The 23,397-nt window shown below is 38.2% G+C and overlaps 1 protein-coding gene across 1 annotated transcript in view; it reads left to right on the forward strand.

Annotated features, from left to right (window-relative positions):
- Positions 1–23,397, forward strand: part of SEL1L (SEL1L adaptor subunit of SYVN1 ubiquitin ligase) — a 52,515-nt gene that overhangs the window by 20,671 nt on the left and 8,447 nt on the right. Inside the window, exons 4-17 of the mRNA XM_065871667.1 lie at positions 1,891–2,058; positions 3,662–3,767; positions 4,565–4,727; positions 7,495–7,548; positions 7,634–7,693; positions 9,952–10,033; positions 10,399–10,553; positions 13,964–14,020; positions 16,338–16,406; positions 19,118–19,195; positions 20,247–20,309; positions 21,622–21,709; positions 22,033–22,181; positions 23,063–23,228. Of these exons, the coding sequence (XP_065727739.1) occupies positions 1,891–2,058; positions 3,662–3,767; positions 4,565–4,727; positions 7,495–7,548; positions 7,634–7,693; positions 9,952–10,033; positions 10,399–10,553; positions 13,964–14,020; positions 16,338–16,406; positions 19,118–19,195; positions 20,247–20,309; positions 21,622–21,709; positions 22,033–22,181; positions 23,063–23,228 (1,458 nt within the window). The remainder of the gene's footprint in view (positions 1–1,890; positions 2,059–3,661; positions 3,768–4,564; positions 4,728–7,494; positions 7,549–7,633; positions 7,694–9,951; positions 10,034–10,398; positions 10,554–13,963; positions 14,021–16,337; positions 16,407–19,117; positions 19,196–20,246; positions 20,310–21,621; positions 21,710–22,032; positions 22,182–23,062; positions 23,229–23,397) is intronic.

A 23,397-nucleotide genomic window follows, 5' to 3' on the forward strand; every position in this document is an offset into this window, starting at 1 on the left:
TTAAATTCTCCATGTAAAAGCAAAATGAACGTTGGCATATATGTACTCATACTTACCGTATGGTTGGAGCCTAGGCTCAGGCCTGGCCCTTTGGTATTCTCATATCCCTCTTAATTGGCATTCTTATGCATACTCTTGCCTTCAAATATATCTGTAAACTGGAGAACTTTCTTTTTGGCTACAGCTGAAAAGATGTCTAAGACATTTCACTTGTTTTATTTTTTGTTAGCTACCTTGAGTGTAGCAGGAGCAAAGCTTAACTTGTCTCTCTCCTGATCCATTTCATCCCTACCCAGTAACCTGCTCCTCCTTTAGTGTTCTCTATCTTAGTAAGGACAACCACCTACTCACTTCCTGAAGCCTAATACCTGGGAGCCTTCCTTGATTCCTCTCTCCTCTCATCTGCACATCTAGTCAGTAAGTAGTACCATGTCTACTTCCTTAGCATCACTTGAGTACATCCACTTTTTTCATTTCATTGTCCTCTTCAGGCTACCATTACCTCTCGATTAGACCACTGTCACAACCTTTAAACCGGTCACCTTGCATCCAGCCTGGCATTCCATTGTCCCCCTCTCTAAGTAAAGTATAAGTATGCGCATGTCACTCCTACTTTAAACTCTTGAGTTTCCATTGTTCTCAGGATAAAATCCAAATTGAGTTAGTAAGACTTGTCAGGACCTCCCTAGTCTGGCTTCTTTGTGCTTCTTTTAGCTTCTTCTCTTGTCCACTTTGACACTCACACTACATGTTGTGAGATAATGAACTTTATTTTCTCTAATATGCCATGCTGTCTTTCATTTGATTCTTAACACATACTTTTCCCTTTGTCTACAATGCTTGTCCCCCTACCCCACCCCAAAGCATTTCATCCACCACCTCTTCCTAGACATCCATGAGGTTCAGTGTAAACTGCAGTTCCTGACGGGGAGCTTTCCTTTCCATAACATCAATCATACTTGTGTTTAATGTCTCTCTTCCTTGCTAGGCAGTAAGTTCCATGTAGCAGAGACCTCTGCTCCACCTCATTTCCAGCACCTGGCATAATTCCCAGCACCTAGGAGATACTTGGAAAGAACTTACAGAACAAAATAGAGATACGGGTTTTTGGTGTTTTTTTTGTTTGTTTTTTTTTTTTTGCGGTATGTGGGCCTCTCACTGTTATGGCCTCTCCCGTTGCGGAGTACAGGCTCCAGACATGCAGGCTCAGCGGCCATGGCTCACGGGCCTAGCTGCTCCACGGCATGTGGGATCTTCCCGGACCGGGGCACGAACCCGTGTCCCCTGCATCGGCAGGTGGACTCTCAACCACTGCGCCACTAGGGAAGCCCAGAGATATGGTTTTTACCCTTAACAAGCTCAAAGTCTAGTGGGAGCTAGAGTATTGTAAAGAAAGAAGCTCAGTGAGTGTGATCAGTACTCTAATAAAATGCTGGGGGATCACAGAAGAGTATGTGAGTGATTAACTTTGCCTGGGGGAGCATTTTCCCTGTGTAACTTTATATTATTGAAGAAATTGACTTACAGCATTCAGATAGGAAAAAAAGGAGAGTTGTGCTGAGCAGTGGAATTGATTCAGTTGCATTTGCCTTATTTTTTGCTCACTGGTTGGGCAGCTGTTTTCAGTAGACTTTTGATATTCTAAGGTTATTATCTCAAGACCTCCCAAAATTCTAACCTAGATATAGAGCTGGGTAGTCAGCTAGCCATGCTCAATAAGTTGACTCACCTTCATGTCGTCCCTGAACAAAATCAGTGCCGGGTCTTTTATGTTCCCCATTACAAATCATGTATCTGTGTCTTTGGATTCTCATAGTTGAAATTGACAGTGTTAAATCCATGAATACCAGAGGTGCTGTTCATGTTTAGATTTTTTTTTTTTCTTTCCAGCTTTGACCGCCATTGAAGGCACAGCACACGGGGAGCCCTGCCACTTCCCTTTTCTGTTCCTGGATAAGGAATATGATGAGTGTACCTCAGATGGGAGGGAAGATGGCAGACTGTGGTGTGCTACAACCTATGACTACAAGGCAGATGAAAAGTGGGGCTTTTGTGAAAGTAAGTATTGCTCAGTAGGCAGCACATCCACATTGTTTTGTGTCTCAGGCAACAGTTTAAAGGCCTTTTCCGTAGCCATCCATTTTCCACCTTTGTGAGAAATGGTCAACGTCGATGACGAGGTTGTTGCCTTAAAGCCTGGACGTCAGCGCAGGAAGCGTGCAGTGTACTTACTTCCAGGCCGTCACTCAAGCGGCTTATCACACTTGTGCCTTATTTAGAGGTGGTTTTTCATTGATGTGCACGGGTTATTCTGAAACTCTCAGGCAGGCTGCTAAATTAATTAATGTGAAACATTCTTTGGCAATAAAGGAAATAGAACATTATGGTGAAGGCTAATTAATAGTGGTTAAAAGAAAGATAGGGCTTCCTTGGTGGTGCAGTGGTTGAGAGTCCGCCTGCCGATGCAGGGGACATGGGTTCGTGCCCCAGTCCAGGAGGATCCCACATGCCGCAGAGCGGCTGGGCCCGTGAGCCGTGGCCGCTGAGCGTGCAAGTCTAGAGCCTGTGCTCCGCAACGGGAGAGGCCACAACAGTGAGAGGCCCGTGTACCACAAAAAAAGAAAAGAAAGATAGATCATACCTTTCCTAAATACTTGAGTGAAATGCACTGTGCTAAGGTAACATTTGACAAATAATAGTATATTTAACTGTCCTAAGTGTTCATGTCAGTACGAAGGGACTGACTTCTAAATTCAAGCAAGCTGTGTTTTTGGGGAAAACTTTCTAACTAATGAAAAACAACAGAAAACCTTAAATATACCTCATTTGATACCAAATGACATTTTCAGAATAATGGCTCTGATAGACTATTTAGGCTTTCCTAGAATATGTCATACAGTCCGTCTTTGGATGTAGGCCAGTATGATTAAGTCCTCCAGTTTAACACATCAGATTTTGTTTTTATATTGCAAGAACAGCTCACTTCTGTTCCTGTAAATATTAGTCCTCATGAAATACTCAGATGTCTCTTGGTGAATTCTATATTTCTGTTAAATGCTATATTACAGTAACAAAATGATTTTTGAGAAATCTGCAATAATTCTGTGATTTTCAGGGTTGTATTAGTGCATAGGAAAAAAAGTAGAGAACTTGAACACTAATTAATCAGGATCTGTAGTTAATAAAAATCAATTTTTTTACTAATTTTTGTTATGTAATTAATCAAATACTTTCTCCTTGTAAAATATACAGCATTTCAGGTGAGACTGAAGTGTTCTTTGACTACAACAGTATTTTTCTGTTTTTTACTGTCCTGATTTTAGCTGACCTTGGCATATATAATCATAAGGTCCTACTGAAATTTTAGTTGAATTATATAAAAAGTTAGAATTACTAGCAGAAAAGTACCCTCCAAAAGCAGGTTGATATTGCTTTCTCTGAAAGAAAGTGATTTCAATGAGGCTTTTTTTTTTCTGCCTTATCTTTTGTCAGATAAAGGCCATACTGAAAACCATGTGTCTTTAGAGTCAGACTTGGAAATGGTGAAAGATCATGGATTATGTTTGCATGACCACCCAAAAGAAAGAATACATACTGATGTTTGATAAATAATTGGTGCAGAATTATCCATGTAAATTCAAAATGTAAATTTTATTTTTAGCTGAAGAAGAGGCTGCCAAAAGACGGCAAATGCAGGAAGCGGAAATGATGTACCAGACTGGGATGAAAATCCTCAATGGAAGCAATAAGAAAAGCCAAAAAAGAGAGTAGGTAGCGCAGCCAACTCCATTCTTACCCTGAGATAGGCCATTACTGAGATAAATGGATAAGTACTTTTTAAATTTAATGTACTGCCAGAGACAAAGGATTTCTTAAGTTGCATTACAAGAAAACTTAATATGATATATGAACATTAGGGGCATTACTTTTATCAGATTTTAGCTTGTTGGGGTAAAAAGGTCCTAAAACCAGTCACAAGAATGAACAGTGAGCAAATGGCAATATTTGATTAAGTTATAGTAATTTCTCAGAGCCAGGAATACATACAGTATCCAGAATTCAAAGTGGCATAAAACAAACAAGGAATTGCTGTCAGGTGTTTTCTGATTTTTTGGTTTTGCTTTGTAATTTTCTTGCAAAGTCTAGAATTTAGGAATGAAAGAACATAAAACAAGTGATTGTCCTGTAACATTTATGTCCCTTTAATTTCAGCTGATTTTTGTTATAGTCTGTGCAAAGAAGACAGTTATGGTGATTACATCATTCATTAGATTATTTACCAGACACCATATTATAGTTCTCACATTGCAAATCTAGTTAACTTTTTTAATCGAATTTCTTAGGATTACTATTAGTGTAGTTAGAATTCCAAGATATTGCAATAACAGAACTGGTACCTTATGTAAAAACAAAAGTAAGTTTTGTAAGTAACGCTACTTTAGTAAAAATAAAATATCAGAGGGATTCTATAGAATAAGGAAATTAAGCTGCATTTTAGGAGATCTTGAAAAAATGGCAGCTCTAAAATATTGCTAATTTGTTTTTTCATTACTTCTGTTTAAAGAGCATATCGGTATCTTCAAAAGGCAGCAAGCATGAACCATACCAAGGCCCTGGAGAGAGTGTCCTATGCTCTTTTGTTTGGTGATTACCTGACACAGAATATCCAGGCAGCTAAAGAGATGTTTGAGAAACTGACTGAGGAAGGTTCTCCCAAGGGACAAACTGTAAGTATACTTTCCGTGGAGGATCTCTCCGCATACAGCACTGGTTTATTTTAACAGCGTGGTACTCTTCTTTGCCCTGACTTCCTTTAACAAGTAAAACTGTAAATATTAATTTTGTGGCAGATCATTTTCCCAGTCTTCTTGGACAGTCTTTTTCCTTAGTTTGAGAACATTTATAGTCACTTAAGGCGTTTTTGCAATTGCATCTTGCCAAAATTATATTTGTAGTTTTCCAACTTAAATCTTCAGAGAATTAAATGAAGGTAATTGTTTTTTATCTGAAATTACTCACCGTTGTATTTTTTTCCCTAAGGTCAGGTGCTCCAGCTCCTGTTAATCTTGGTATTTTTGTAAAAAGATATTTTGTTACAGAAGCAGTACATGTCCTTTATAAGGAAACTAGAAATACAAACTAAAAAAGCTAAGAAAGTAAACATCACATATGTACCTCCCAGACATAGGCACTGGTAATATGTTAGTCCATGCATACCCTCCCTTCTAGACCTTTCTCTTCATGTAAATTCTTTATTAAAATAAAATGTCATTGCCTACTGTTCCATAACTTGCTCTTTTCAATCAATAGCCTTTAGCTCTTCCAATTCCAGTAAACTTTTACATCATATAACACCCATACCATATTCGTACGGTGTTGAGCGAAAACATTTTCTTTACATCTGTTTTGTCCAAATCAGTATTTGGTCCAGGACTATACTTATATTTGGTCGCTACTTCTAGCATAGCCCGCACCTTCCTTTTTTTTTTTCCTGTGTTAGAGATAGGGCCAGTTTTTCTACAGAATGTTCTGCCTCAGTTTGTCTATTTGTTTCCTCATGGTGTCCTTTAGTTTGTTTCTTCATCATCTATGTTTCCTAAAACTGAATGACACAGCTAAAGGCTGATGAACTCAAGTAAAATGTTTTTAGTTAGGCTACTGTGTAGCAGATGTTCTGATTCCATATTGCCCTTTGAGCCAGTTGATACATAATATCTGCTTGACTCCCCACTAGTAATGGTAGGATTGATGCCTGGGTTTAGGAGCCACATTTATTTAAAATGCCCTCAATAGAGGGAAGGGAAAGGGGCTGGGGATTGAGTTACTAATCAATTATACCTATGAGAAGAAGCCTCCATAAAAATCCCTCAACTCTGGGGTTTGGAGAGCCTCCAGGTTGGTGAATACATCCATGTGGCAGGAGGTGGTACACTCCAACTCCATGGGGACAGAAGCTCCTGCGCTCAGGACTCTTACGGACCTCGCCCTTTGTACCTCTGCATCTGGCTGTTTATCTGTATTCTTTATATTGTCTTTTAATTTTGTTTATACGTTTTTTCATGTAAAATAAGCAACTTTAGTTGAATTTATTCATCTTTTCTTTTATGGTTTCTGGGTTTTGTGTCCTACTTACAAAGGTGTTTTGCCCACTTAAAAAAAAATGCCTTCAGTAATAAAGATTTATCGATGGTGTGGGATTTGCTTAAAGATCACACAGAATTTCTAGTCACAGAGGAAGTCTGTTTTCAGACTATGTAAACAGTAAAGGCATTTGGACCATTGTTTTCCACAGGACTGATAACCTGATCAGTATGCAACTCTTATGTAGTCTTGGTTTTGGTTTATAAACAGGTTATATCTTAATTGCTCCCCTTTGTTTTCAAAGCTTTTTTTCCCTTTTTACATAAATCAGGTTATGTAAAATTCACACATATATTCTTTATCTTCAGACACATTCTGTTCTGAGGAATGGTTTTACTTTTAAGGCATCTTTTCTCTCTAATAATAGAACCTTACAATGCCACAGTGCTTTATACACTGCAAAGCACTGTCTCCACCATAATTAATTCTAGCTGATGAAGCAAAGCACCAAAATCACAGTGGCTTCACACAGCAAGGAGTTATTTCTTGTTTATGCCAGGTCCCATGCAGCTCTCCTACCTGAGTTACTCTTCATATGGTGACTCAGGGTCAGGGGCTGCTTCCGTCATGTAGCTATATACCATCTGGAACATGGGGCTTCCAAGCCATCATGAAGGGAGAAGGGAGGACTGGAGGATTCTCTGGGATGTTTTTAAGGGCCAGGTCTGAAAATGGCTTGCATCCCCTCTGGTCACATCCCAGGCAGTGGCCCTACCTAATTTCAAGGGAGGCTGGGAAATGTAGTAGAGCTCGTGGCTTTTGATGAGAATAGCACCTGCGTTTACAACTTTAGCCTATGCTTTCATGTCATCAGGGATAATCCTCAGAGGGCAGAGGGTAGAACCTTACCAATACATTGGTTGGTTGGTTGGGTTTTTTTAAGAAAACTGTGTATGCTCTAGTGTTGTAAAGTGACCTTTCTCCCTTGATCCCTTCAACTTAGCCCCTTGCTGCCTCTTTTTATTCCTGCAATAGCTTATTTAGTAATCTCTTACCCACTATCATTGTGTATCACCCTTCACATAGATAATATGTTGATGTAATGGTATAGGAGACATTTTGTCTTCATAATAGCTGTTCATCAAGAATCAAGTAAAAGTCATATTTAAATGTGTTCAGCTTCAGTTTTCTAGTTGATGTTTTATTAAATTGTCTTTAATCTTCAAGCTAAGCTTTTTTAGTTGCTTAAAGTTATATTTCATTGTGTAATTTGTAAAACCTTGAATGCATTTCTGAGGCTTTTTAATTCCACAGCTGTGCATATTTGCAACTGTTCAAATCTTTTAGCATTTAAAGATTCTTGCATCTTTTCATGGTTCATAAAACTGTCTGCCTTTTATCATTTTGTTTCAGGCTCTTGGCTTTCTCTATGCTTCTGGACTTGGTGTTAATTCAAGTCAGGCAAAGGTAATATTATTAAAACTTTACTGTATATTATAATTTGAATTGGGTAAATATGTAACTATGTTAAGCATCTTTTGTTCTTTCACAGGCCCTTGTTTATTATACTTTTGGAGCTCTTGGGGGCAACCTAATAGCCCACATGGTTTTGGTAAGTAAGACTTAAATTGAAGGCTAATAACATTGAATAGTTGGTTTACAAGTGGCCACAACTTTTCTAGATTTCATGATTGAAATTTACTTATATTCATTAAGACCCAATATTCAATTGAATGTCCTTCAGCTTCTTGTTAATGGATACAGCAATTGAATCTACGTGTGGATGAAAATTGGTAGAGTCCACAGTTTGTCTTTAAAATGATTAGTTTGGCTGATTTCCCTTAAAATAGAAATCTGATAAATGGTTCTTTTTCAGTTTTCTATAAGTTGGAATTGTTTGTCAGAATCATTTTTTAGATTGGGTTATGACAGATTTTACATTTAAATAGATGAAGGACTAAGTATACAAATAACCAGTGTCCTATAAAGTTCATTACAGAGTATCTCTTATGTATTACCTGATAGTGTTGATCACTTAAACGGCTTAGTGTTAAAATATAGAATCTTTCCACCACATTTTTTTATTTGCTGAGGTGTTTAATCTGCCTTCTACTTTATAAATTGACTTTGGGTGAGTCCACATGATCTCTGACCCATATTACTGTTCCAAATGAATATATAAGTTCTTGCAGGAATGTAAAGAATAGATTGAGCAGAAATGAGACTGAAAGCAGAGAAACCAGTCCAAAATCTGGAGGGGTCTATAGGCCTGGTCATTGATGGGATTATGAAACTTAACAAAGAAGGAAAATCTAGTTTTCTGGCCAATTGGGTAGATCCTGGATAATTTTCCGTATGTGTATTCCAAAAATATTTACTGAATGCTTGTCATTAGAATTCCAAAGATCAGTAAGATATAATACCATCGCACAACAAACTTTTAATGTAGCAAGGGAGACGTGAGTAAGGAGGTCGTTATAATACAGCATGAGAATGTCAGGGAACCACCTAAAAGGCACCTCACCCATACTGGCATTGGAAGGAGATACTTCTGAAGAAAGGAGCAACTAAAACATTGGAAAATAGAATGCCAGGTAGTCTGTCAACAGGACAGGTAGACAGGAATCATGTAAACAGCTGTACGTCACACCAGGGAGCTTGGGCTTAGTCCTGTTACAGAGATAAACTGCTGAAGGAGTTTCAGTAAGTGAAAAACAAGGGCGTTGCTCTAGGTTTCTGAAACACTCCTTACTAATTTTGAAGTCTTTTTCACTTGTTTGTTTAATCTCCAGGAATGTTTATTCCTCAAACAGTAACTGAAAAGTTATTTTTAGATGAATTTTCAAGAAATATTAGATATTTTTGACACAAATCTTTTTAAACTACTTATCAGTCTCCTTAAATGGTGGCTACAAAACAAGAACATTAAGTATCAATATTATACATGTTATGGGTCTTCCCTGGTGGTGCAGTGGTTAAGAATCCACCTGCCAATGCAGGGGAAACGGGTTCGAGCCCTGGTCCAGGAAGATCCCACATGCCGTGGAGCAACTACGCCCTTGCGCCACAACTAATGAGCCTGCGCTCTAGGGCCCGCCAGCCACAACTACTGAAGCCCATGCACCTAGAACCCGTACTGCGCAACAAGAGAAGCCACCGCAATGAGAAGCCCGCGCGCTGCAACAAAGAATAGCCCCCGCTCTCCACAACTAGAGAGAGCCTGTGCGCAGCAACGAAGACCCAACGCAGCCAAAAATAAATAAATTTATTTTTTTTTTAAAGTTAAAAAATATATACATGTTATTATACAGTCATTCCCTAAGGATTGTTAAAATTGGTAAAGCTATTTGAGTCTGTGCTAAATGGTTCCAGAGAGCTCTGTCTTCTGCTCTTTATAATTAGCTATCTTCCCCCTTATTCTGAAGTCATTTCTTGCTGGTATTACTGTGCCTGTTCTAGTAGTCTCTTGTCTTCCCTATTTTGCTAATTTGTTCCTTCTTTAAGAGCTACTTTGGAAGATTAACCTGTTTTTGTTAAAATTGTATCTGAAGTAAAATTGAAATCTATTCTAAGCAAGAGCCCAAGCAATTTTCTCTTACAGATAAATGGGCACACTGCATACATAAAGTTGATGGCATCTATGTTGATTGCTCTCGGAACTTTATTATTTATTTCCTAGTTCTTAGCCTGGTTGTTGAAGTTGCTGAATAAGTTACCTCAACGTAAAACTCAGGATAAATGATGTAGCCAAGTACTTGGATCAAAGGACAGCAAAATTACATTCTGCCTGTAGTTAGCTTTATTTGTTCCCACAAGAATGCCACTGAAGCATGTGAAACTGCCTTCTTCTCACCTGAAGTTGTATTACAGGGTTACCGATACTGGGCTGGCATTGGGGTCCTCCAGAGCTGTGAATCTGCACTGACTCATTATCGTCTTGTTGCTAATCATGGTATATACCTTTTTGCCTTTCACCTTACCAAAACCAAAAAAAAATCCAAACAGAATTAATTTTAAATACATCTATTTTCATCGTACTACTTGAAATACTGTGACTGTTTCTCTCAAGTAGAATCATCTTTACACTAGTTGATTAAGAAGTACTTTTCAAACATTTGCTTTGGGTTCCACTTCTTAATATTATGTGGGGGAAAAAAAACCCTGAATTTAGATTACTATTTTGTACTCTATAGACCACTATGGAAACAATTTCCTTTAACATAGTGTCTGTCAGCATTTGGCAGCTGGAATTGTACTTCCCTCTGTGGGACAGTCCCTCTGACTTTCATCCCCATCGTTACTTTGTCCACATTTCAGTTGCTAGTGATATCTCACTGACGGGAGGCTCAGTTGTACAGAGAATACGGCTGCCTGACGAGGTGGAAAATCCAGGAATGAACAGTGGAATGCTTGAAGAAGATTTGATTCAGTATTACCAGTTCTTAGCTGAAAAAGGTGATGTGCAAGCACAGGTATGTGTTCAAACATCTCCCACGAGATCTTACTGCCTTGTATGGGACAGCCTCTGGGGGCAAGCGCTTATATCTATAACATTTTCACGGAGCTATTATTAGCTACATGATTACCACACTCTCACGACCTTCCCTTTGGACTCACCTGGGATGTGGCCCAGGCATATTGATGGTTCCATGAAAGCTGGCCGGGGAGACTCCGCTGTGCACCCCAGTTGGAAACTGCTGCTTAAATGGAGCAGCGTTGTGGTGGTGATGAAGGCTCTTCTGGGGGTCACCCAGGATGGAAACTGTCACCCCCCCAAACAAAAAGTCTCTGGCACATTTGGAATTTCAGATGCTCTTCAGAGCTATCCATGTTTCCTTTCCTTATCTTAGACTATAATTTTCTCAAGGTCAAGGACAGAAGTAGGCTTGTTTAATGTAAACTGTATGATATATTCAGTACATCAAAGTATCACGTATAATATGCTGTTTCATGGGTTGTTTTGATGATATTAAAATAAAAAGGAGAACTTCGCTGTCCATTTTAAGAACAGTTAATTTTCAGACTAATAGAAGGGAATATTTTTTTAAAAAAAGAAAGAAACTTAAGCCATATCTTAGCTCATGGAAATTAAAATAAAGTTGTCTCTTCTGATTATACATCTTTCTTTTATATGACACCAATTAAAATTCAAAACACTCTAAATGCTTAACAATAGGGAATTGGCTCAAATATGTCACTCCAATATAATGGAATTCTATGCGGTCATTAAAAATTATGTAGAATACTACTTAATGTAGAAAGCTGATTTCAGTGTATTAAGTGAAAATCTCAAGTTAAAAAAGTGTGTGGTATAGTATATCATTTTCTTTTTTTTTACTTACTGAGTTATGACATGAATACAGAAAAGTACACAAAACTGAAGTACAGCTCAATGAATTATCAGCAAGGGAGCCTCTTGTGTGGTGTAACTAGGACCCTAGAAGCCCCTCTTTGGAACTCTTCTTCCCTAACTCTTTCATCTTGCCTGTAGGTAACCACTCAGCTTGCGTCTGACACCATAGATTGGTTTGGCCTGTTTTTGAAGGAGTCTTATGTAAAAATAAATCATACAGCATTTTTTTGGTATCAACTTCTTTTACTCAGCATTATGTTTTTGTGAAATCAATCCATGTGTTTTCACATAGCTGTAATTCATTCATTTGCATTGCTATATAGTATTTCATTGTATGAAACTACCACAATTTATCCATTTTATTCTTCCCAGATTTGGGCTGTTACAAATAATGCTCTGCATTTTCTTGTACATGTCTTGTGCAAATACTGTCAAATTTTCATAGCTTTATAGAACTTGATAGCTAGTATAATACATTCTCCCACTATCATATCTTCATTATATTTAGCTCTAATTTTCATCGTGATTTCTTTTGACCCATGTGTAATTTAGAAATGAATTGCTTTGTTTCCACATACAGTCAGCCCTTTGTAACAGCAGGTTCTGCATCCAAAGATTCAACTAACTGTGGATCAAAAAATTTGAAAACAATTTTTTTTTTTCAGAAAGTTCCAAAAAGCAAACTTTGTCACACACTGGCAGCTATTTACATAGTATTTACATTGTATTGACAACTATTTACATAGCGTTTACATTAAGTATTATAAGTAATCTAGAAATGATTTAAACTGTACGGGAGGTTGTACGTGGGTTACATGCACATACTATGCCATTTTATATAAGGGACTTGGCATCTGCAGATTTTGGTATCTGTGGGGTTCCTGGAACCAGTCCCCCATGGATGCCAAGGGACAACTGTACATGGGAATTTTTTGCTTACCTTTCTTGTTGTTGATATCTGGCTTAATCTACTGTAGTCAGTATATGCTCTGTATGACTTCAGTTGTTAGAGTTCTTGAAACTTGCTTGATGCCGCATCTTGATCAGTTTGGGCAAATATTCTGTGGGCTAAAGAGAATGTGAATTTCTACAGTCGTTCGGTGTAGTGTTTGATATGTGTCAATTGTCGTGTTTCTTAATCCTACTGTTCAAATCTTTTGAATCCCTACTGAATTTGGCTGCTTTTTCTGTCAAATGCTGAGACAATATTGCTGAAATTTTCCACTCTGATTGTGGATTTGTCTCTTTCTCCTTTTAGTTTCATCAGTTTTGATTTATATATTTTAAGCCATGTGGATGCATAACTTAATATTGTTATCTTTCTGTTGAGCTAACTTTTGTGTCATGAAATGACCTCTTTTATCTCCAGAAATATTTTTTACTTTAGTTGTATTTTGCCTGATAACTGGCATAGCTACACTACTTTTTTTTAGTTGGTATTTACCCGGAATATCTTTTCTATCTTGTACTTTCAACCTTCTAATGTTTAAGGTATGTCTCTTGCAAGCATCATATGACTAGTTTTGTTCATTTTTCTTAATCCATTCAGTCTTTTAAGTAGAGTAATTAGTGATATATTTGAGTTTCAATTTTCTATCTCACTTTTATTTTGCTTTTCCAAGTTCCTTTTTCTCACCTTTCTTACCCTATTTTGGTTTGAGTTTGTCTGTGTTTTAATCCTATATGTTTTTGAACCCCACAAGATACTATTATTTTATATAGTCCATCCAATTTAGATTTACTCACAAATTTACGTTTCTCTTGTTCTTTATTTCTTACTGCATCTCCAGGTTTCCCAGGATAATTTTCCCTCTTAAAGAATACTCTTGAGTTCAAAAGATTTGAACTTTTCTTTAGTTTGTGTGGAAATGCCTTTATTTCACCTCTATTTCAGGATACTTTGCAACTAAAAGCAGACATTTTTAGGTTTTTTTTAAATGTAGAATATGAACTTCCCTGGCGGTCCAGTGGTTAAGACTTCGCCTTCCAGTGCAAGGGGTGTGGGTTCAGTCCCTGGTCAGGGAGCTAAGATCCCACATGCATCTCAGCCAAAAAACCAAAACATAAAACAGAAGCGATGTTGTAACAAATTCAATAAAGACTTTAAAAATTGTCCACATCGGGCTTCCCTGGTGGCGCAATGGTTGAGAGTCCGCCTGCCGATGCAGGGGACACGGGTTCGTGCCCCGGTCCGGGAAGATCCCACATGCCGCGGAGAGGCTGGGCCCGTTAGCCATAGCCGCTGAGCCTGCACGTCCGGAGCCTGTGCTCCGCAACGGGAGAGGCCACAACAGTGAGAGGCCCGCGTACCGCAAAAAAAAAAAAAAATTGTCCACATCAAAAGGGTCTTTAAAACAACAAAAAAAAAAATGTAAGAGTAATATCTTAGGGAATTAAGACTAAATGTTTAATTTTCTGTGTTGTGAACAGAAACCTTTTTTGTGACCAAATGGTTTCCTGTTGGTCTAATTTCATTACATGCCAGAGACAGGTGCTGCCATTTACTCTTGCCTCCTTTTTCATTTTCAGGTTGGTCTGGGACAGCTGCATCTGCACGGAGGCCGTGGAGTAGAACAAAACCATCAGGTAACCTTCCTGTTCTTAGGGCTTTACATTTCATATTGTAGCAAGAAATGATGCTCCAGATATATTTCTTGCTAAGTCAGTGACAATACCAAACTTTGTGATTAATGGATGTTGGTAACGTCACAAATGAGCTTTCAAGATCTAACCCCTGAGGAAACTGAGGAACAAAAATGTGATCATACCTCGTAGTGATGGGAAAGGTTTTATTAATTCCAAAACCTAGTTCTCAATACGGCCGAAAATGCATCAACAATGCCTTGGTTTTCTATAGGTATTGTGATAGAAGTATGTCTTAGAAAACTCCTATTGGAAAATATTTCCTAGAACTGAAGAAAATTCAGTGTTGAGTTTGTGAGAAATTAGGAGTGTACAACTATAGCGGTCAGATCCATACCCACTCACCAATTTTGGTCTGCTTTTTGTCCTGTGTATCTCTCGTCTCTTCCCTTGTTGCCATCAATATACCTATCACTTGTGTGAATAATTACCCGCCTGCATTTCCTAAGCAATAGCCTGTCTTTGTAAACTGCATCTGATCGTGCAGTTCCATTGCTTAAAACTCTCTTGAGTGGTCTGTGATTTCTAGTAGCTTGGAAACCAAAACCTTTAACATGACCTCCAAGGCCTTGTACCAGTCTCTATTTACCTCACCAGCCCCTTGCTTTCTGAGTCACAGGCACACGGACCTTTTCTCAGGTCTTTGAAAATATTAAGAACCTCCCCATCTCCGGACTTCTGGAAGGCCAGTCCCTCTGACTAGAGTGAATATTATTATCCCACCTCCTTTATTCACGTAACAATCCTAGCTATTCTCCAGAACTCAATTCCAGGATCTCTTCCCCTGAATGTCTCCACTGACCACAACCCCACTTCAAGAATAGGTCATAGACCACAGTTATGACTTCTGAAAATCTGTATTCCCTGTGGCCTTTGTCCATTATAAATTAGTTAATTATGTAATTGTTTCCCCTGCTAGAATATAAGGTCCAAAACAGCATGAACTATGTCTGCCTTGTTTGCCACTTCATTCCCAGCACCTGGCAGTGCCTAGCATGTATAATATTAAGTTCTCAATAAATGTTCTTCAAACTAATGGAACTGTTTTTCTACCACACCAGTTAAGTATTCTAATTAAGGTTATTTCAAGCACTATATTATATCAACTTTAAGAATTAGTTTGTAACAAAATACATTTATCGCTAAAACTATACCAAATATTGATGCTTTTTAAAACTATTATTCAAACAGCATTTTGACAACTTTAAGTGTCTTTAGGTCAGTAAAACTACATGTCATTCGGCCAGTGAAGCATCAGATGAACTGGTTAGTAAAAGTGTCAGGTGAGAGAACAGAATTCTGGTTAAGAATTTGCTACATACCATTACACAACAAGTTTTGGGATATTCTTGATGGTGTATGCTGCCTACCTGTGAAACAATTACACAGTGATAAATTTTCACAGAAGAAAAGGAGTTCCCAATATATAATTGCATGAATTCAACTAATATTTGAGTACCACCTGTCCCATTCACTGCAAGGCATTCAGGATACAACGCTGGACCTTACCCTTGGTCCTTACTTTTACAGAGCTTCAAGTTTAATAGAAGCATTAGGTAATTTTTAAATGATCACACCAACAAATATGTAATAAATTGTGATTATTGTTACAAAGGAGAATTAATGAGTCCAATGATAGGTTAATGAGGGGGAGGTGGCACTTGTCTCTGAAGAGATGTGGATGACATTTAAGTTGAACCTTGGAGGTAATACGATCATTCCAGGCCAAAAAGAACAGCATGTGTATAGGTCCTGAGGCAGGAAGGAACATGGCTGGTGTACCCAGAGTGCAGGGAACAAGGTGAAACAGTACTGAGATAAACAGTGTCTGGTCACGTCAGTGTATTCCCTGCAGCACTTCAAGGGGCTGGAAGGACCAGCATGTTGAGATTTAAGAACAGTCGCTTTGGATGACCCCAAGAATAAAAGCAGAAAGATCAGGGAGGGGTGCATTCCAGAAGTTCTGCTGAGAGATAATGCAGCTTACACTAGAATTATGGGAATGGAGGATGGTAGATGGATTCAAGATGTATCAGTATTTGGTGGTGAAAGAAATAGGACTTAGTGATGGATTGGATATGAGAGGGAAGTGGGGTGGGTACCTCAGACATCCAGGAGACGTTGTGTTGTCATTTACTTAAACTGAGATACTGCAGTATAACAAGATTTTTAAAAATGTTCCTGAGGTAATTATTTTGGTTAAAAGCCAAGGGCAAGTTCTATTAACAACTAATAATTTTCATAAATTCCTTTCTCACAGAGAGCATTTGACTACTTCAATTTAGCAGCTAATGCTGGCAATTCTCATGCCATGGCCTTCTTGGGAAAGGTACTGTACATCCTGTGAACATTTTCTGTAATAGCAAGAGGTGTTCACATAGTAAGCACGTATTGTATTCATCGTCTACAATTTACCAAATATAAGCTGAAAATAAAATTTCCAATACAAGCATATTATATCTTGTCTTAAGATAAGTGCTATTCTGAGGCATTTTCTTAAGTAACTTAAAGGTAACATAGCATTTGCTTGTCAGTATGTTAATTCTCCATCGAAGTTAGCTATCACTGTCTGCACCCCTACTTTCTGTGTATTATACACAGTAATAAGGAATTTATTCTTTATGCTGTGCAGTTTTTTGCTAAGTCTGTCATAATTACCTGTTTACTTTCATGCTGAATAAGAGACATTTAGAGTGTGTAGAAATGTGTCTGCAAACCTCTTAATTGTCTTAAATATGATAGCCATCACCCACCTCTCAATGCAGTTCTTTTCTCAAGCAAGGGAACCTTTAAGTCTAGATACTTAATGAATAGATTCCATATGTCATGGCATAACCTCAAAACTTCCTTTTTTCATTATTTTGAAAATCAACACATTTTAAACCAATGGATATTTTCATCTATAGCCAAGTCCTAAGGTTAGGAGGCTCAGATAGACTATATATCTCAAAAGCTTTTACAAAGAGAAGATCTAACCAGGATTTGCCACAGCTAGTCATTTGGGACCTGAGAACTTTACATTTAGACTTCCTGTTACAGCATAGAAATTGGTATTGCCTATCTTTTTTTTTTTCATTTATTTATTTATGGCTGTGTTGGGTCTTTGTTGCTGCACGTGGGCTTTCTCTAGTTGTGGCGAGCGGGGGCTGCTCTTCCTTGCGGTGCGCGGGCTTCTCATTGCGGTGGCTTCTCTTGTTGTGGAGCATGGGCTCTAGGCACGTGGGCTTCAGTAGTTGTGGCACATGGGCTCAGTAGTTATGGCTCACGGGCTCTAGAGCACAGGCTCAGTAGTTGTGGCGCACAGGCTTAGTTGCTCTGCGACATGTGGGATCTTCCCAGACCAGGGCTCGAACCTGTGTCCCCTTCATTGGCAGGTGGATTCTTAACCACTGTGCCACCAGGGAAGTCACTGCCTATCTATTTTTGTTAGCATTTAACAACTTTTCATTTCAGCCCTCTCGATTCTTGCTCTGACTTACTAATTTTCCTTATCTCAAAAAAAGATTTTCTTATTTCCTTAATACTTACATTGATAAAAACAGTACTACTGGTCATTCAGTTTTCCTTTCTCCTGGCCCTTTTATCAGTTCCCGTACCTGGTACTATATAGACATTCAGTGCTTGAAACCTTTTAAGATAACCTTTTAGTTATTTCCTTTCCTGAATTTAAGACATACCCTGCATCTTATCGTGGGGAAAGCAGTGGTAGAGGAGAAAGGAAGGTGGACATTGCTATCGGCTCTTCTTTTCCTCGTTTAATCGCTTATCCCAGGCAATTGTTCAACCATTTGCGCCGGGACAGAGTGAGAAGAAAGATTTGTCTCAGGGTTTAAGATTTCTTCTTTTGACACATGAAAGGATGCTCAATGTCACTAATCGTTAGAGAAATGCAGATCAAAACTACAATGAGATATCATCTCACACCGGGCAGAATGGCCATCATCAAAAAATCTACAAACAATAAATGCTGGAGAGGGTGTGGAGAAAAGGGAACTCTTGAACTGTTGGTGGGAATGTAAATTGATACAGCCACTATGGAGAACAGTATGGAGGTTCCTTAAAAAATTAAAAATAGAACTACCATATGACCCAACAATCCCATTACTGGGCATATACCCTGAGAAAACCATAATTCAAAAAGAGACATGTACCACAATGTTCATTGCAGTGCTGTTTACAATAGCCACGACGTGGAAGCAACCTAAGTGTCCATCGACAGATGAATGGATAAAGAAAATGTAGCACATATATGCAACGGAATATTACTCAGCCATAAAAGGAAATGAAATTGAGTTATTTGTAGCGAGGTGGATGGACCTACAGAGTGAAGTGAGTCAGAAAGAGAAAAACAAATACCATATGCTAACACATGTATATGGAATCTAAGAAAACAAAAATGGTTCTGATGAACCTAGGGGCAGGACAGGAATAAAGATGCAGACGTAGAGAATGGACTTGAGGACATGGGGAGGGGGAAGGGTAAGCTGGGACGAAGTGAGAGAGTGTCATGGACATATACACTACCAGATATAAAATAGCTAGTGGGAAGCAGCTGCATAGCACAGGGATTAGCTCAGTGCTTTGTGACCACCTAGAGGGGTGGGATAGGGAGGGTGGGATTGAGGGAGACGCAAGAGGGAGGAATATGGGGATATATGTATACATATAGCTGATTCACTTTGTCATACAGCAGAAACTAACACAACATTGTAGAGCAATTATACTCCAATAAAGATGTTTAAAAAATAAAATAAAATAACTGTAGTTAATAAAAAAGATTTCTTCTTTTGAGTTTGATCAGTGAACTGATTTTATATATTCATGTTTATAGATAAGTCATTAATTTGACATGACATAGAATATATAAAAATGTCTACTTTTAAGGTTTTGCTTTTAATTCTAAAATATCTTGTGGGGAATTTTAAACTTTTTTGAAAGATTCCATGAAATCTAACAAAACCCAGAATGAGCTGAGATAGGAGAAAAATGTAATTGGAGAGAAGGTTACAGCTCATATTGAAATTGGGGTCTGTTTTTCAGATGTATTCAGAGGGAAGCGATATTGTACCTCAGAGTAATGAGACAGCTCTTCACTACTTTAAAAAAGCTGCTGACATGGTAAGACTTCATTACTCAGTATATTGAAATGTGTACCATATTACTATTATTTTAATAAGAAAGTTTATTGTGTTAAGGGGGTTAGTCATAATCGACTTCATAAATTATTGGAAGTGCTTATGTAAGTATGATTCATATGGATGAATTGGCTAGAAGAAACCTACTTGGTAAAAAGCAGTATGTATTTTTTTTAGGGACTGGATTATTGAATATTAATTCTCTGTTTCAGTTTCATTGAGAAGTTTCCTGATCAGGGAAATAATGATTTTAGTAATGGAATTGGGTGTTATATAATTTATCCTATTTGTGTTGCAACTTGAGGTTTAAAGCTTACATGACTGGGTAGTTTTGATAACCATGATACATAAGTTAGGCTTTCTTTGGCCCAGAGAAAGCTGCCTATGAATATTTAAGATCCTCTGGCTCCAGTGTGTACACTGACCTCTTTGTCAACTAGTACATGTTACTGTAGTCCCAAATGTCAGTGGAGTGTTTCCCAAAGGGGCACTGTGACACTTTTTTTAAAGATGCCTCTGTCCTTCTGAGTTTAGGTGAATACTAGATTTTTCTCTTTTCGGTCTCAAAACAATGATTGTCTTTGCTCCACAACATTCCAACAGTCTTAAGCATATCCTTGCCACCTGATCCCAATATTAATTTGTTGATTCTGCCCCATGGCAGCATCTTCTTTATTGGGGTGGGAGGTTACCAGTGAAAAACTACCAAAAAGAAAAAAAAGACCTACTTTTAATTTTGAAAAGATTAAATACATGTCATGTTTTATATCATAAATTCATGAAACAGATAGTCATAAGGTAAGTCACCAAAAGTTAATTGTAAGTGAATTTACTATTTACTCTTTTTCAGCAATTACTGAAAGTCAAATCTCTAAAACTCAGTATCATGTTTAGTCTGATGGGAAGGAGAAAATTTTGTTTTAAATTGAAAAGTACTAAAACATGTTTTGAATGTGCTTGTAAATTATTTCTTTTGCAGTCATTTATTCTCGCCTATTTTGTAATGAATCTTTCACTTTGTCTCTGATTGGCAGGGCAACCCAGTTGGACAGAGTGGGCTTGGAATGGCTTACCTCTACGGGAGAGGAGTTCAAGTTGTAAGTCTTCAATCTGACGTCTGACTTTAATGAGCAGTCAGCTGGTGAGATAGGGAAGTATTCCTTAACTAGCTCCCAGTCAGCCCAGGTGAGGCTGTTTCATTATAAGCAAAGCTGAAACTCTGAGTTTGGTTCCCTACCACCCCTTACCCCATCCCACCATAGCAGCTGCCTTCTTAGAATAGCTGTGTCTCTGGCACCTTCTCCTCAAGGTATGAAGCTGTTTCTCATTGTTCCATCTATGCTCTCTACCCCACCTACTCTGCCATCTCTCCCAGACTTAAATATCTCCCTGCTAATTTCTTCACCCAAGCCTAAGAAAATTCTTAAGTCCTCCCATGTAGAGGGAGAAAAACTTTCTGTTCTACCCCTTGCCCTTCTAGCTACCACCTCTCTTCTCTCCAGCCCTTTCCTGCAAAGCCACGTTTCCCCAGAGAATGAACTGTGTGAGCTGCTACCATTCACTCTTCAGCTCTCAACAGTCAGGCTTTTACCTCATGTAACTGCTGTACATAGCTCACCAGTAACCTCCTCAGTGTCAGCCCCACAGGACATTTTTTGGTTCTACCTTACTTGAACTCTTTCTTCCCGGGGGCTGTCTTGGTTTTCCTGGGCCATTGCTCTTCATTCTTCTGTGCTACTTGCTCACGTTGGATGCTCCTGGATCCTCATCTCTGTGTGGTCTCTCCAAGCAATACGTTCTTTTAATTTGGGCCCGAAACTAAGAGCTAGGTATAGAATTCTAATCTGTAGGTATTTCCTAGCACAAAAGACAGTAATGTGGTCTCATTTTGATTCCTTCTAGTCATTTTAGGGTACTGAAGTCCAGTAGTGACCTTTGTTTTCATTTTTCTTTGGGGATATGTCTGATATTTGAAATCTAATAATCATATAATGTTTGATAAGCTACCCAGGGAAGAACAAATGAGGAGAGAATTTTTCTTATTTAATATTAGAAATATTGAGGTTTAAAAGGGTTCGTTGGTTAATTGAAAAGATACAATGACTGTTTCTTAATTTCTGGCCGGCTGTTCTACTAGTGTTGTTTATGCTTTCTGAGAGCAGACATGCAAATTGTTTCACAAAAGAGTATATTTGCTTTTTTTAACAGTCCTAAATGTTAATCCCCCATGACTTAAAAAATATTACCATCTTTGTATTATAAAAAATTAGAAGGTCATCCTTCTAATGATTTTAAGAATATTTTCTGTATGCCTTGTTAATTCTTTTTATGAATGAATCTCCTGACTTCTGAGTATATCAGCCTTTTGAGCTTTCTTACCATGTGATCATATGCCCTCTTTTTCTACAGAATTATGATCTGGCACTGAAGTATTTCCAGAAAGCTGCTGAACAAGGCTGGGTGGATGGGCAGCTACAGCTTGGCTCCATGTACTATAGTAAGTAACACTGGAATTAATGATGGACACACCAAATCTAAATTACCTATTTTCCTCTAGATGCCACTATGATATGGAAGTGAGAGCTATCGAATTTCTAGCTGATTAATGTCCTCCCAATACAATGATGTGTGCATCTTGTGTTTCATTGTAGAGTATATTAATCTGTATTGATGTACAAATCTATATTAATAAGATTCACATCTTTCCAGAGTAAGAATTCTGAATTTCATTTAGTTTTATTCCTGTGTAGGGCTTCTCTGACGCTTCAGCTAAATCTTATTTAAGACTATTCCTAACCTCTCGTGTAATTTTCCTTACAGATGGCATTGGAGTCAAGAGGGATTATAAACAGGCCTTGAAGTATTTTAATTTAGCTTCTCAGGGAGGCCATATCTTGGCTTTCTATAACCTAGCTCAGATGCATGCCAGCGGCACAGGTGTAATGCGATCGTGTCACACCGCAGTGGAGGTAAGGGCTTTTCTACCAACCTGTATGTAGGAAATTAATTTGCCCCGTAGGAAAGTCTACTGTTTTATTTATTTTTTATTGGAGTATAATTGCTTTACAATGTTGTGTTAGTTTCTGCTGTATAACAGTGAATCAGCTATATGTATACATATATCCCCTTCCTCTTGGACCTCCCTCCTGCCCCACCCCCAATCCTACTGTTTTAATTCTGGTTTTCTTTGCATGATTTCTTCTAGAGTAGAAACAGACTTAGCCAACTAGCACTGGTATACTGAAAGAAGGCTCCGAGGGTCTGTGTGTTAGAATCACACTTATTCCATTTGTCTCTCCCTCCTGGAATCAGCGTTTATAAGGGCAGATATTATTGTCTACAGTCTCTCTAACACCTAAGACAGCATCTGAGACATGGTCAGCATCAAAAAGTGTACGTTAAGTGAACGTTGTTAGCGTTCTCGTAATTGGCACTTTAGAAGGACATTGTTAAACACTTAGCAAAGTTTCTAAACCACTCTATGCTTCAGTTTCCTTGCTTGTAAAATGGAGCTGTTTGTTACTAGGACTTACCTCATAAGAGAGTGGTCCCTCATGGGAGGAGTAAGTGAGTCAATATACATACTATACATAAATCACTAGGATAGTGCCTGGCCAGAGTAAATGGTATATAATTGTTTGCTGTTATTTTTATAAACCTGTTCTAAAGACTAGGTGAAAGCTTCAAAAGCTTCAAATAAATATCCCAGACTTTTATATATATACTTAGTAAAACTGCCAGAGATTGATTGAGAGAGCAAGCTTAACAATTGCTTATAGCCAAGTGCAAAAATGATTTTCCAATATATCTTTCTTAATTTTGTATTGATTTTTTTTTCCTGTTTTTATAGTTGTTTAAGAATGTATGTGAACGGGGCCGGTGGTCTGAGAGGCTCATGACTGCCTATAACAGCTATAAAGATGGTGACTACAATGCCGCAGTGATCCAGTACCTCCTGCTGGCGGAGCAAGGCTATGAAGTGGCACAAAGCAATGCAGCCTTCATTCTCGATCAGAGTAAGGTCCATTTTAGTCCTGCCTTGGGTTAACCTGTTTAAAAAGGAAAGCCACAAAGATACTTCTCTATTATTATAACTAGAACATAACAGCACACATGCTCAAGTTATTTTACCTCAGATCTCTAAGCCATCAAAGTTAGTTTTATACAGTTGACAATAGAAATGGA

The sequence above is a fragment of the Phocoena phocoena genome, chromosome 2 (genome assembly GCF_963924675.1).
Source record: "Phocoena phocoena chromosome 2, mPhoPho1.1, whole genome shotgun sequence".
NCBI classification, from domain to species: Eukaryota; Metazoa; Chordata; class Mammalia; order Artiodactyla; family Phocoenidae; genus Phocoena; species Phocoena phocoena.